The sequence below is a fragment of the Cinclus cinclus genome, chromosome 1, assembly GCF_963662255.1.
Source record: "Cinclus cinclus chromosome 1, bCinCin1.1, whole genome shotgun sequence".
Classification (NCBI taxonomy): Eukaryota; Metazoa; Chordata; class Aves; order Passeriformes; family Cinclidae; genus Cinclus; species Cinclus cinclus.
This window is the reverse complement of record NC_085046.1, coordinates 90474367-90489931: the sequence shown is the minus strand read 5'-3', so window position 1 is coordinate 90489931 and position 15565 is coordinate 90474367. Positions and strand designations below refer to the sequence as shown.

The 15565-nt window shown below is 38.9% G+C and overlaps 1 protein-coding gene across 1 annotated transcript in view; it reads right to left on the bottom strand.

Annotated features, from left to right (window-relative positions):
- Positions 1 to 15565, bottom strand: part of GALNT12 (polypeptide N-acetylgalactosaminyltransferase 12) — a 45419-nt gene that overhangs the window by 9875 nt on the left and 19979 nt on the right. The window contains exons 5-7 of the mRNA XM_062511352.1: positions 14876 to 14993; positions 8615 to 8791; positions 5899 to 6030 (exon numbers count right to left, since the gene is read on the bottom strand). Of these exons, the coding sequence (XP_062367336.1) occupies positions 5899 to 6030; positions 8615 to 8791; positions 14876 to 14993 (427 nt within the window). The remainder of the gene's footprint in view (positions 1 to 5898; positions 6031 to 8614; positions 8792 to 14875; positions 14994 to 15565) is intronic.

The window sequence follows — 15565 nt, the reverse complement described above, 5'->3', positions numbered from 1 at the left end:
TTTCACTGTTCTTCCCTAGTCATGATAATCATATCCTGAGTTCTTAATGTGGAAAATGAGCGGACACACAGATCTTGCAGGCAGCTAAAACTAAACAAACAAGACAAATCCTGCAGGGCCTAAACCCACCACAGAGCAAACCACACAAGTTGGAAAATTAAATAGTTGTGCACTATATATGTTTACTTTGCCAACTTTTACTTTCAGTGCTACCCAACATCATCTTTCTATTGCTTTGTGCCCACTTCCACATTAGACCACTGCAACCTTCCTTGAACAGTCAAAAGAAAATGTTTTGTTTACCTTCCTAATGGGAAGCAAGAATTACACTTAGAAAAACAGGAAAGAGTTAGACAGACTATTTTTATAACTGCCATGGAACTACATAAACCAACCAATAAGCTTCTCATGTTTCTACATTCAAATCAGGAAATATCAACTTAAAAGTCATAACCACTTAAAATGGTTATTTTATCTCTACTACTGCTGTCAGCAGCTGTCTCCAGGACCAGAGGGTCTCCCATTAGTATGTTTAATAACATTTGACTCTGCCTGACCATCCACTGCTTCCAAGGGCAGTAAAGCCCTTATCCATGGAACCCTTCCAGGCAACCCTATGACTTCACTAGTGCTCTTTGCCATCAGCCCCTGGCACATGCTCAAGTGTGAACTCCCTTTTGGGAAATTTTAAATAATCTCTTCAAAAATGCTCTGCACCACCAGAACAACAGTAACTCACCAATGTATGTTACTCAATGACCAAAAAATACACAAAAAAAGATGTGCAAAAGCTTACTAAACTTAAGCTTAATTTTAGATGTTTTGAAAACGAGGTTGTGCTCCAGGATGTTACCACATATGTTCTCTCCTTTTTCTCTTTCATGCATAAATGCTTGTGATACATGTCAACACTCTCATATATGTACAGGGTCCATATAGTTCACTTGGTTATTTTATTTTGTCAGACATTGGTGTTGATATGCCCACACTTCATCAGGAAGCCAAATAGGTACTCAATACCTAATTAGTGGGAGTAGTATATTCTAAGCGTTTAAATTACCTAATCTGTAATGACATAGAAAAATTTGAAAATCTGTCTGCAGAACTATTTATATAAAAATAAAACAAACTAAAAACCACAAACCTGCCCTCTGTTCCAAGGCACTAAAGAAGTATACGAGAATTTGTGAAATATTTCTCTTCTTAAATGAGAATATACAGTTTAAGTTTATTTTATGTGCAAGAGCTCTATCAAAACAGCGATCATCCACTCATTTCTGAAGCTATGTTTATTCCCACATCCACCATAAACAACTCATGCAATAAGAACAAAATTTTCTCTGTGACTTACCTTACTTCTTTTGCAGAATGCTGCATTAGAGAAACAGAAGCAAGAAAAAATGTTGATCACCTTGCCATTGAAACACATCATTCAGATCTAAAACAATGTACCCATACATGACTACTGGCTGTGGTTTTTTGCAGCATTTGCCTCCTATTGAAACACTGCTAGTGTCATTCTTCATGCCATTTAATTGCCACTGTTTGGAGGCTGAGATAAGTAATAAAGCTACTAACACCAGCTACTGAGATATTCACCATAGACCTTATACCCTTACTGCTAGGAAATATTTAAATCTACTGTTTCCTAATATCTGGACACTTGTATATAACTACACAATACAGATAGCATTCTGTGAATAATTCTTAGTTTGGGCTTGCACTTGTTTAAGATAAAGTCCATTGTAAGCAAACCACCGACAACAGATTTTTGACATTAAAACTTCATTACATTAGTTGATAAATACAGCCAGTGGAGCACTTGCCAACATTTTTCTGCATCCACAAAACCGATCAGAATCCTCTTTATTCCTCCAGTGGCAGTGGGGCTGATCTATTAGTGATATGGACAGATGATACTGTGGGACACAGTAACATATGAATTTTCAGCAAGCCAAACAGCTTCATTAGTACTGATCAAACATCAGCTTTTTTACCTCAAAGGTAACCCAAGCAGTCACAGGGAATGATTCTATTGAATTCTACTATGAATGCTACTTTCATGTCACCTGTTAATTTCTTAAAGGCAATGCTGAAAAGGGCATACAACACTGATGATTAAAATGCTCTGAAGGAAGGTGATACACTGCATTTGGATTCATTGACTCACCCCAGCAAGTCCAGATCTCCCTAGGAAACTCAAAAACATATAAGCATGTGGTTCAAACAATGGTGTTCTCACTACCAAACTTGAATTTCTCCCACTTCTTTTGAAAAAGCCTCTCCCCTAGCTTTCAGAGGCTGTACAGCCAACCAAGTGGTACATATTTTCCTGTGATGGGCATAAGGTCTCCAGGTCTAGTCAGTCCTAATCTTGGCTACGAATTCAACCTCAAGGGGCAGATGGATTATAATGCAGTTTTAGAGGTATACTCTAGAGAAGGGATGCTGATACCTCTCAAAACTTGGAGCACCAGTCATGCAATAATATCTCTGATTATATAATTTAAACCACATAGCTCTCTTCTTCTGCAAGCCTAACCATATGTATCATGTGTTCTTTAGATAAATAATGGTCTCTTCCATGTTGCAGCAAAACAAAATGCTTCATAGCTTTAAAGGCATAGTTTAAAATCTTCCTTCCAATTTTTTAAGATTATATCTAGTTTAAATTAAAAGAAAATTGTGACTGAGCACTCAGAAATGAAGATGGGATGGTCTTGAAGGAAAAAGGGGAAGGAAGCTGTCAAAAGAAAAGTTCAAGTTTTTAATTTCCCAACTGATTCAGTCAGTGACAGATGCCTTTACAGATAGAAGGTAGAAAGAGAGACCAGATAGAAAGTCACAATACAAGACATCTACCAGCTTAGTTCCTTTACATTCAGCTGAAAGAAATATCAGCTAAAAAATAAGAACAAAGAAAAACTTACCAGGTCAGAACATAGTATGGTCTCACTGCCAAGTGATCAAACTTACCGAAAATTAGAGTAAAATCCTGAGTTTTGTGTCACCACTGTTTTTTAAAAGCAATCTTGATGCCAAATTTTAAACCAAATTCACTGACTGACCATAATCTTTATCCTCAGATATGCACCTCAATTCCAGCCATACTTAATGAAGAAGAGCCCTGACCATTCCCTTGGTCTGCAGCTGTGCCTTTCCACAGTCACCAATAGCATGAGAAGATCACAGAGCTGCCCAGGTCCTCCATCTTCATCCAGCCGCATAATTCAGCCATGTCACCACACTAATACTGAACACACCAGCTGGCTCCAAGTTCCTCCTACAGATGCCCACACCATCACTTCCCAGGGTAGCTAGGATTTGTAAGATGACTCAGTCGTCACTGTCTAGGTGGGCATTCTGTACAGAGCTGGGGCTCAAGTCTGGTCACAATTTCACACCTACCTACTGGTAGGTACTCTGCCAGTAAGGGCACACTCAAGGATGGCCAGAACAGATGCTATACCAGAAAAAGAGACATCAGTGTGCTACACAAGAGCCTAAAAGGTATTAGCAGCCTTTCCAGAAGTGCTGACATCTTACTATTTTCACCCACTGAGTGCCTACCAGCTTCACTTCCTCCTGGCCCCCCAAAGGAATTATTCAAGTCAGAAGGTTCATGTCCCACAGAGTTCCAAAGCTGCATGAAGCCCAAGGAGAAGCAAGAAGATATTTATCTCCTTTATGGGTCTTAGGCAGTTTGCAGGAATGCAATCATATCTCAGGCAAAAAGGTTCATAATTCAGTATCTTTAAGCAAAGTTTTAGGTAGCTAACTACAACAAAGTGTAGCATAGAGATTTTTATCTACGTATCAAGAAAAAAAATGTAGCATAAGAGGCTGCTTGTCAGTGCACAGCACTGAATGCTGCTCAATAATTCTTGTTATTCCATTTGAATAACACATGGTTGACTTATGGGTAATCTTAGAAATACTTCCAACTTCAGTTCAAAAGCAAAAAGGTTTTAAAGGAGGTAAAAACCCCCATATTTCCTTGTATTCTCTCTGAACAATTCAACAACCTCACAGTAAGTTGAGCTGTTATCAAAGCTGACACTTTTAAATGCAATATTTTTGTGAACCAGAAAAGCACTACACAGCTAAGGCAGGAGTAAAGAACACCACCAGTGATTCATTGAAGCTAGCAGATGGGACTCAATATCCACAAATCAGCTGAATCAGTAGGTGTCGTTTCCGCACTCTCAGTTTCTCAGAGTACAACCATATCCATCACATTTTAAATCCTTCCCCCCTCCCCAAAAAATGGTGTATTCTCATTATGCTCACAACTAGATTACAGCATTTGTGAATTGTTTTTAGAGAAATATATAGAGCACACCTAAATTATACTCTAGATACCTCAAGGAGCTCTGAACAAGAGTTGTTATTATTTCTAGGTACTGTCAACCCCTTGCCTGAGGATGACAATTACATCATAAAAGAAACTGCACAAATCCCTTCTCTTCCCCAGGAGGCTGAGGCACTATCACTGGCACCAGTCTAACCCCTTCTTTAGGAGGGAGAAGGATGGAGGCAGAGGGAAGGACAAAATTCCTGAAATGCCCCTGGAAGGTGAGTCTTATAATACCTTATTGCTTCCACTGTCTCAGACCTTGGCAGTAGCAATCCAGCACCAAAGAGCCAAAACAGAACCAAGGTACCAGGGTTTGTTCAAGGTACTGTACAATGGTGGGTAATACCTTTTAAGGCAGTGACCACAGAGATACCACCTCTCCTGCAAGCTCCAAGACAAATGGAGCTTGAGGAGGGTGGCAATTCTCCCAGAGGCTCCTAAGGGCTTTTCTGACAACTGCTGCCCTCCCTGTGGGAACTCCCACAGCTCTCCCAGGAAAATACAGCTTCCCAGGGGAAACCACAGCATTTCCACATTAGAATCTTTTTCATTCAACAAGTTACAAAGCTATCAAGGCAGACTGTGGGGAGACTTGGTTCCTGAATGTTTTGCATGTCCACAGAGATCAGATTTTTTTCCCCTTTCATGCAGGAGATTCAGCAGAGGCTGAGTAACTGAAGGGGAGATGTCAGCAAGACAAGGGCTGGATGTGCTGCAGAAGTGTGGGAATGCACCTTAGCAGGATCTGCAGAGTGATTGCGTTGCCAGCAAAAGAATGTTTAGATCAATGTGGCCTCTTTGCCTGGTGGGAAGGTACAGTTTTGTGTTCCTAACATCCAGTAGGTATCTGGTGATTTTTCAGAGGAAACAGGTATTTGCTGCATCATCACTGCCTTCGTCCCTTCCAGATGAGATTACTGTAATGTGATCTACACAGAGCCATAGTTTATATTTATTTGTAAGCTGCAAAAAGCATAAAGAGCTGTCTTAAAAGAGAAGAGGATTCTGATATTAAACCCATTGCCTGTGCCCTTGCTGGTCTAAGGTGACCTTCAGATTAAAAATTAACATGTTGGTTTAATATACAGAATCCCCTATGATCTGAAAGCACTTAGCACCAACTCTCTTCCCCATCACCAGAGCATCACATTATTAATCAGATAAAATTTACAAACATGTTTCAAAGCATACTCTTTTTCTTTTCAATTCAACAAGTAAAATAAAACACTTTTATCTTTTGTTTTTTGTCATGCAACATTTCAAGAAATAAAAACCTCATCCTTTCCTGCCTTTAACAACCCCAAGATATAACTTAGAATTCATGGCAACATTACCTGTTCTTTTGCTCTGTCACAGAGCTCCTTCATAAACAGCATTCCATTAAATAAAGATTCTGATAGAAACCACACTTTAAAGCCTACCAATTTTAACTGAATTCTACCAAAATCCCAAACTGATTTAGGCACAAAACCACCTTCACACTGACTCAGTAGGAGAGCTCAGAGAACTGCAAGTAGGCTCCCTTCTCATCTGCCACGTACCATTCCAAAGAAGCCTGCTCTGTCCTCAGGTACATGAAGCTCTGGATACACATTCTCCAAAAACCATTTGAAGTCCTTACATTTCAGCTTCTCTCGTAGAAGTCTCCTTTCTGTCACATCTCCGTATGGTTCCTGGGGAAAAAAAAATAAAGAAAAGAAAAGAAAGAAGAAAAAAATAATCAAAAAATCTAGAACAGATGCTCTCTTTAAAATTATCTGTATACATTATTAGGAACCGTATGCTACAGTGATGAGTAGGACTTCTAGCCAGGAAAGATCACCATGTTTGGGTGCTGGATTTGATTTCATTATCCTTACATTTGTTAAATGTTGACAAAAAAGAATTGGAACTGTGCAAGTCAAACTTTAAAATATTCTAGAAGACAGTTTGTCTGAGAAAACTCCCTGAATCTGCAAGTGAGGGAGAATACAGATTGAATACAGATTGCCAGAGACTGAGAAGGTGTATTGGAAAACAAAACTTCCTTTAGATAGATAATTGAAAATTTCCAAACCAGTGAAAGAATCTTGAGGATTTAAAATTATACTACTATCCATTTGCAAATTACCTGTAGAGTTTTACACTTAAGTGATGACATTTGTCAAATCTGCTAATGCATCCTTTGAACTTCACCATTTTGGGGGGTGAGGAATATGAAATCTTAAACCTCCAGAGAAAAGCTTTCATTGCAGACTTTTCCCTGTCTGTGGATTGGAGCAGAGTTCACATCCTTTTATGTCTGTCTTCAAAAACCCATCTTTGTATTGACTAGGGACTCCAGATAGTCAGGCATGAGACAGTGCTTACAGCCCCCAGATTTTTACAGGTCATTTGATGCACTCTTTCATCAAACCACAAATGTATTTGCATTTCTCAAAGCTGTGGAAATACCTCTGAAAACACAAAACAGATGTAAAGCAGAGGCAGAGATGCCTGTTTGAATAAACAAACAGCGTGACATATTAGCTCTGAGGTCTGAACATTAATCTTGAAGTGAAACTTCATGGAACCAATTTTCGCAGCCATAGCATCGATCATTTTCCTGTTATGCTAAGAATTGAGTATTTGGGTTTGATGAAGTAAAAAGGTCTGAACTCAACTGCTGCAACAAGTGGTGCACAGAGTATTATGGAAACCAAAGTTCATCAGCAGTAGCTTTGATATGGGGAAAAATAACACACTAGTTCCAGCTTATATCCGCTGTGTTACGATAAACAATACATGAAACTTCCAGTACTAACACAAAAATATCCTTTAAAGTTAAAGCTCTGTCATTATAGACATAAGATGCCCAGCACTTTACAAGAAAAATTCTCAGCGTTTATTGCTCTTTTTGTGTACGACAAGCCGAAATCAGCCTGGTGTTGCCTATGGGCAAATCCCATATTTCTTTCCACGTCAGACTCCGATAATAAAATCTAAATGGCTTTTATGATGTTAAAGTAAACCAGTTATTACAAATGTGTGGACTATAATAACCTAATTACCCAATTTACTCCAAACACAAGATGAAAGCTAACAAAATTCATCTCCTCCAGCATCCCCCAGTGTATCTTGTAAAAGCCTAATGTTTTCAAGAGCAGTTTTCCCTTGCTGTGTCGATTGGGGTCAGCCACTCAAATGAGTGGGGGGCTCCCTGTGCCCCACACTGGTCCCTCAGGTCTAATCCAGTGCAGCCAGATGCAGATGCCCAGCAGCCCATCCCAGGCACAAAAACAGAAAGGCAGTGTTTAGAAAACCTTTCATGCAAAGAGATCATGCCTGGGAGATCAGGCACCTCCAGAAATAGGCAAGAGCAGAGAGTGATTTCTTTGGGGCCTGAATTTCAGACCCTGTGGTAGAGGTTCATTTAATTCATTTCTAGACACTGCGAGGACATTTCAGTTTCACTGTTTTCCAGTCCAAGTTACGAATTTGCACACTGCTTTACTGTTTTGACATACTCAGTTTTCACAGTAATAATCTCCTGAAAAATTCTGCAATCAATGATCTTGTATTTTTATTTCGAGGAAAATAAAACATTAACTTAAAAGAACCTCCAAAACCAACAGAACTGATACTTGAAACATTTTATTAGGAGCATTTCCATCCGAGTTCCCATGACTGATTTTAATTAATCTAATCTTTTCAATATTGAATTTGATTTGGTGTCTTTTTTGTTTGTTTGTTGTTTTTTTAATGTTGTTGTTGTTTTGTTTCGTTTTTTTTTAACTAAGTATAGTGCAGCAGTAAATCAAACAAAAATCTATTTGGGTTTGTATCAGTCCAAAATTTTACAATTATCACAAGACAGTTAATTTTGCTAAATATTATTACCATGCTGCTCACCTGAAGGTCTACTGTTCACTGAAACTTCTTGATTAGCATTCATTAATTGTGCAATTCTTATTGACAGTCCTGTATCGACCATTTCACAGAACTGCATATTTTAAGCTAAATACTTCCTCCTTGCTGTGATGACCCCACTTCACATTATTCTTTCAATTATTCATTTAATACTCACATAGACTGGGCCACTTTGCAGTCTTACAGAATTTTTCATTTTTTTTCCAAGGAATTAAAAATTATACACTTATTCTATGCCTGGGAAAAAGTTTCAGAAAGAATAAGAAATAAACATAAACAGCACTTCATGTTAAATAGCAGCTTAGTTGATAGTTAGTAGGTTGAAAACAAGTTTTACTGAAATTCCAGGAACAATGGAGTTGAACTCACCAGGCGGGCGTGTGGGTTTCGGTGATAATAAAGTTGTTTATATTCATCCATCCACACTTCAGCTGCACGCACACTGTTTGCCAAAGCTTTGGACCGTGAGTATGGAGCTTGTTTGGGGAAAACATGACCTACATGGGAGCAAGGATGGATCTCAAGACTTCCTCCACACTGCCATATCTGAGCAAAGAATTGACATTGTGTGTATCATTAATTTGAGTGTTTTGCCAGCTCAAAGATATAGTAACAATAAATCCCTGTAAGAATAACACCATCTCAAGAATACCACACCATATTACAAGTAACACATACAATAATTTTGTGTCTCATTTGATGATAAAACTGGATAAAATTACATCCTCATTGCTCTTAGTAATTAGCTCTGAGTTCACAAGGAGACAACCACATTTCTGGTTTTATCTGGAGAGCAATTCCTCTCTCAGTTTTATTTTATCACGATAAGATGTGGTCTACAGGCATTGCAGGGGAAAAAAAAAAAAGCATGTTTCTTTTTCAAATTAACCATGTAAATAGGTACCTCAGAAAGAAATTAGTAGCTGATAACTAATTCTTACCAGAAATCTATAGATATGCATGTATCTATTCTACTGGAAAGCTGACTTGACAAAACAGGTAAGCTTAGTATATCATCAAAGAACAGCCAGTTGTATTCCCATTTGTACATTCACCAATCTCGAAGGGACTCATAGGTGCCTGGTGATAAAATTCCACCAACCATTTCCATTGGAAAGCTGGGAAAGGTACCCCAGATCCAGCACACTAAAAGGAAAGGCAAAGTACTTCTATAAAACTTATGGCGGTCCAACCAACAACAATGAAACAACATCCCCTATCTAAACCAATATTCCTGCTTGATGCCAAGGAAGTACTTGCACCTGAATGTGAAATTGGCAGAACCCTGCAAACCATCACTCTGCCCTTGTGCTCATGCTCCTACCTCTCTGGTTCCCCAGGTCAGGACATGTACAGCCCATGAGATAAAATCCAGAAACAACCATCAAGTGGATCCATTAGCCTCAGCACTCTGTACACATTTTTGTAATTACATTCTTCTCCTCTGAAAACCAGGGACTTTTAGCAGTTCATCTACACAGCCACTTTCCCATCACCCATTCTGATCTCAAGTTTGATTACTTGAAATCAAAGCACAGCTAAGTATCAATGTTGGGTGTGACCACACCATGGCAGATGCCCTGTTTCTGACGGGTGCCTGAAACAAGGTTTCTGAAATTTAGACAGATGGGAGTAGGGTGGGAAACGTTGCTGCGCTTGAACTAACTTGAGGCTGTCACCAATGGCTCTGATAGACTTTCCATAAAAGATTTAGCATTCTCCACATGTATTCAACCATGCATAAGTGGTAGCTCATCATTCCTTCATGAATGGAAGACAGAGGAAATTAGCTGGAATAGGCTTAAAGGGTAGAGGTCTGCTCCCTGACAGCCTTCTTGTATAAGACATACACTTTTAATTACATGTTTCAAATGAACACAGCAGGAGTGAAGGATATGAGTTAGCAAATAAAAATTCTGCTGGTAACAGAGTCAAAAGATCAGCGATGGGACTTTTCCCACCTCTCTCTCTGGTAGTTTTAGGCATCTAAAAAGATAAAGCTTTCAGCTCACAGGAGATAGGACTTGGTTTTAGACTGTTAGCTTTTAGGGGGTTTTTTGTTTGGTTGGTTGGTTTTGTTTGTTTTTGTTGCTCTTTGTTTGTTTTTAAGTAAATTAGAATTTCTCTCAAATTTCTAAATTTGGAAACCAGTAAGTGTCATCTCCATTGATTTGGCTTTGGATAACACATGGGAATTTATGCATGGCACAATACCATGTTTAGTTACCAAAGTGTAAGCACTCTAACACATATGTTTACTTTTAAAACAGAGAGTTTCCTTAAAAATATAGGTTATGCATTATTCAACTAAAGGGAGTACTGGATAATTGTTACTTCCTGGATTTAAAATTTTCATTTCTTGCTTTTGAAGTGAGGTTTCTCTCCTCTTTTTTGCTGCTTTTCGGGGAAGCAATATATTTGTCATTTGAGCAAAGATAATTAAATGAGTTATACAAGAAATCTAGAATTCTGTACCGATCTTTTAAACAATTTGCATATTTTCTTAGGTAAGTTATTCTACTGCTATTTTGAAAGCTGCTATGAAACCAACTACCCACATTTACTTTACAACCTCCTTTTTTGAGATGTTTCAAAACAATATTTTTCAAAATTATCATTTCTATGTTCAAGACTCATTTTTTAAAGCTGCGATTTACTATTCAAGGTTTTTCAGCAAATATTAAGAGCCATACATTTATTAGTTTAACAATTTCCAATGTCATATTCCACATAAGAATTTTTAATTCATCTTTATTGTTTAGATCAATCTTGTAAATATTAGAAACAGATTATAAAGACTACTGAAATAAAAATGTAGTTAAGAAGGAAGCACATACTACAGCTCTTCCATAATAAAGTCTGATTTCAAAGGAATGAAACAAACTGACCATACCTCTGTTAAATTGATAACAAAAAGAGAATTCCATAACAGCTGAATTTTTAATAATTAAAGCTCCCTAAAAAATAACTGTAGGTTGCTAAGCAATGCTTATTAAATTCTAAGTATTTCATAAAAACAGTACAAAAATTATCTTGTCATCTTATTACAAAAGAAAATTGAATATACTTCAGCCAAACAATTCCTCAAAAGGTTTATGCACTTTCATTTTAATGGAAAAATTATGACCTCTATATAAAATCAGGTACAAATGAACAGCCATAAAATAAAGCGAGGAATTTAATAGAGAAACTAAAGTTGATTACTAAATGCTAAATAAGTAATAAGTGGCTCTACAAAAGATTCTCCATAAAACTAGTTCTACCTTCTGTAACAGAAAAGCACATAAGGTTTCATGCATATTTTGCAAGCTCATGCATATGCAGATCTGTTTCTTTACTAGGTCTGGCTAACTCGCAGGTCTCATTATAAAAGCACACATTTTTCCTTCACTTCAATAAGAAAACAAGGTGACATTCCTTTTTTTACTTTCACTTTCATCTTGATGCAAGCAGACTATTGGCATATTTTCTTTTGTTTCCAGAGACAGATGGTGGCATTATGAAAACCTACAGAAAATGTTCAGAATCTCACCTTGAGATCACTGTCCCTGCCAGGGTCTCTGGACAATTGACCCAGTGCTAGGTCAATGAATGCTAAAGAAGAAAAACTCTACTAGGTCATTCTAACATTTTAAGACTATCTGGAAGAAATAGAAAACATAAAAAGGATGCTACATCCTAAAAAAGGGCAACATGTGGAAAACCCTACATTTCTGCTGCTCTCTCTCTCTCTGCAGCATTGTGGGGGGTTTTTTTGATGACTTGTGGCTAGGCCCCCAGTGTGGTGCTCATGCACAATCTGCTGGAAGCTGGGTGGGTGGAAAGGCACCCCAGACACATGGACTCATCCCAGCTGCTCCCAACACAAGACAGAATTCTAGATCCAGACAAAAAGAAACAATACAAATACTGGAAAAGCGAAAACTCAAGTCTTCTGAGGTGTATCATCCAGGCTCATAGGCAGCAACATTTCTGAGAAGAAAGGTCCTCTTTCACATGGTAAGATGAAGAACAGACCACAGACCTATTAAGCCTTGGTCCAGAAACAAACTTACATTGCAGTACCAAAAGCAGAGAGGGGACAGAAGCTGCAACCAGATTCTCATTGCTCTGAGTACAAGAGGGAAAAGATGAAAGAGCATGTTTTGAATACCTCAGAAAGAGGAATTTCAATGCCCATTATGCCCATGAAGTGAAATTTTATCCAGCCAAATAGCATTAAGCAATCCAAAATCAAGGTACATTGACTCGATTCTGCATTCAGCACGTAGCCTCCATCTCTCTTAGTCATCATGCTTTTAGCGAAAGCTTTGTCCTTGTTGCACCTCTCAAAACCACAGAGAATTTCTTCAGCTGAGAGCAATCTAAGTGCAAGAAACAGGAGGCTTGAGGACAAGTCTTTTCATGTCATTGGGAGAGAGTGGTGTTTTCAGAGATGAGCACAACAGTAAATTAATTTACAGTGGTTTTGAGTAGTTCTGCTCCTAATTTTCAGGTCTGACAGGTCTAGAAAACACAAGGACAACAGCACTAACAATGATTTATCCCTTCCGACTTCCTGGAACACTGCGGGCAGCCAAAAGAACACAGTTAAACAGCATCATAGCATTCTGCTCTGCTCCACAAAAATCCTCACCACACAGAGCACAAGGGCTCCAAATCAAACAGAGCAAAGCATGTTGCGTACAAATGCCCAGATGCTACTGGCAGTCTGCACTAGGAAAACTGGCAAGGCCAGGCATATTCATTGGCCATTGCACAGCCTGTCCTGTTTAATCATTTGTCTCCCAGGAGCTGCTTGATCCACCTGTACCTACATGCTGGCTTAGCCCCTTGCAGAGTGTCTGTGCGCTCAGTCCTGGGGGTCTGCTGCTCCCTTTGTGCTTCTCCTGTGTGCTGGGCCACCTCTGATGCTTCCTCTGTCCCACGAGGAGACCACAGTCCTGCATGCTGAAGGAGTAAAGGCACTGCTCACACATGCTACTGCGCCCCACAGTGTCCTGGCTCAGGGGAGCCAGTGACATAAAAAATGAGATTGGCTGCCAGAGCTTACTAGAGGTCAATGGCAATGGAAGGTCGGGTTTAAAGCAGCAGGTGGGACTGGGGTACTCTGAGTCAAAAGGAAGGGGTCAGGCTGTCTGCAAGCCTTGGTCTCCCCAGAAGGAAGACACAAGCAGAAGAAAGCAAAGAACTGCATGCCAAGTGTGCAATAATAGAGATTTTCTTCAAGGAGTTGGAGTACTGGATACACTGGAACCACAGACTCCTGCTTCAGAGGGTCACAGGGCTGATGGAGGTGGGATAACTGCTTTGCACTTCAGGTGGAAACTGAAGTGAACTTCAGAAGACGAACTTCTAGTTCTGCTGAACTAGACCAAGACTACTGAGTAGTCTGCTTGAGCTTACGTGCCAAAAACTGCTCCCTAAGTGAAAAATCTATGGTCATGAACTCAGATCGAGCACCTTTCCAGCTGAGAAGTCTCCCTCCAGAGAGAAACCATATCAACTCTGGGCCTGTTCTTGCCATCATTCCTAATAAATTTTGTTCCTTATTTTTATACCCTCTTTTCTAAGATTTCTGCACTGTTGGCAGCTGGAGATTGTAACAGCAGCCAGGAAGACTCCATGCTTCTCTGGGTAACACACAGACATATCCACAGAGACAGTCTGCTGATGTCTCCTTTCTCAAGAAAGTGGTTTTGTGACATTAAAATGTTATTTAACCTTGAAATCTGTTGCCACCTGGTAAAAAAAAAACAACCCTCCTGCACCACGAGTCAATGACTCAGAGAAATGCAAACATGACCATCAAAAACAACAGATGATGGGCAGAACAGACAAGGCTAATCCAGGATAGTAAGTTGTGAACTCCCTGAAAGCCAAAAGCATCCCTACAGCATCCCTCTTGCATCACCACTGGATGGCTTTAATGAGCTATGTGTGATCTGAGGCAAACCATAGGCAGCCAGTGCTCAGTGGGAGCCAGCCACAGCACTGATTGCAGCTGAGTAGAGGAAAACACTGTTTTGCTGATCAGTCTGGAATGTCCAGCATCTCCTCTCTTTTCCTGCTGTAAATCCTTGTCATTACAGCTATCTGATTCACACCTGAGCACTTGGTCATGCCTCCTGCAGGGTACCACTCTATTACTGGACATCTTCCCTCCCACCTTTTATAAACTCTGTATAAATTTTTTTCTCAGGTGAAACAGAATAAAGCCTTAAAATCAGTACAGGGGCTGCCTTCTCCTGCCCCAGTGGGAACTGCTCACTCCATCAAACACAGCAAGAACTCTGAGTCACATCAAACCACTACAAATCCTCTTCGCAATGACCTCCTCCAAGCTGCAGAATGTAAACCTCACCCACTGGTATCACACCCCTTCTTACATTTTCTACTAGGGCTCAAAGCAAAGACATGTGTTTTAAAAATTGCTTTGAAATGGATGTTTGGAAGAAAGGTACAGCTATCCTGATGTGTAAGAACAAGATTCATATAAACAACTTCCAAAATACTCCCTTCTTAGCACTTGCTTACATTACAGCTACCTCATTACATAAAAGGGCATGAAGAAAGAAATAGTAACTTGCTGTATTCTGAGGAAAACAAACTTTCAATTAAGACACCTACCCTAAATGAGAATTCAAGGTTTTCTCCTCCCCAGACTTCCATTCCTGTGTCATAGGAACCAAGATAATCAAAATACTTCTTGCTCACAGAAAATAATCCACCTGCCATGGTTGGAGACCTACAAAAGAGAATAGTAACTCTGAACTGAGTAAGAACAAAAAAAAATAATAAACCAATACAATAAATAAAAAAATACAATATCTTTTTATTTTCTATTTTCTTAGTCTTTTCCGGATAAAAAGTAACAGTCAGAAATTATCAATTATTATGAGGTCATTTAATTTAATTTTGTTATAAAAACCTGCATCTGAAACAAGCACCAGAATATAAAAATATTGTGTTCAAATTTTTTCCAACTGCAGTGTCTTTGTGCCTAAATGAAGAGCCTCTTCACATAACAGAACATTAGTTTCTTTGTACAGAACTATTAGCTGGCTCTGAAATTCTAAGTGCTGTATCCTTATCTATTTTACTTAAGCAATAAGAAATACTTGTGCTTTAGTAATTATAAACAGCATTCTTGATCCCACTAATATCAATTGAAAAAACTCTCAGACTTAAATTACTAAGTAAATGTAGCCCCTTTCTAAGAAAATCTACTCACCTGTATGTTCTTAAATTTTTTACTAAGTTTGGGAAAAGAAAAAAAAAAATCATGAGTCATGACTGGGTCCTCATTGAAGGTCACAA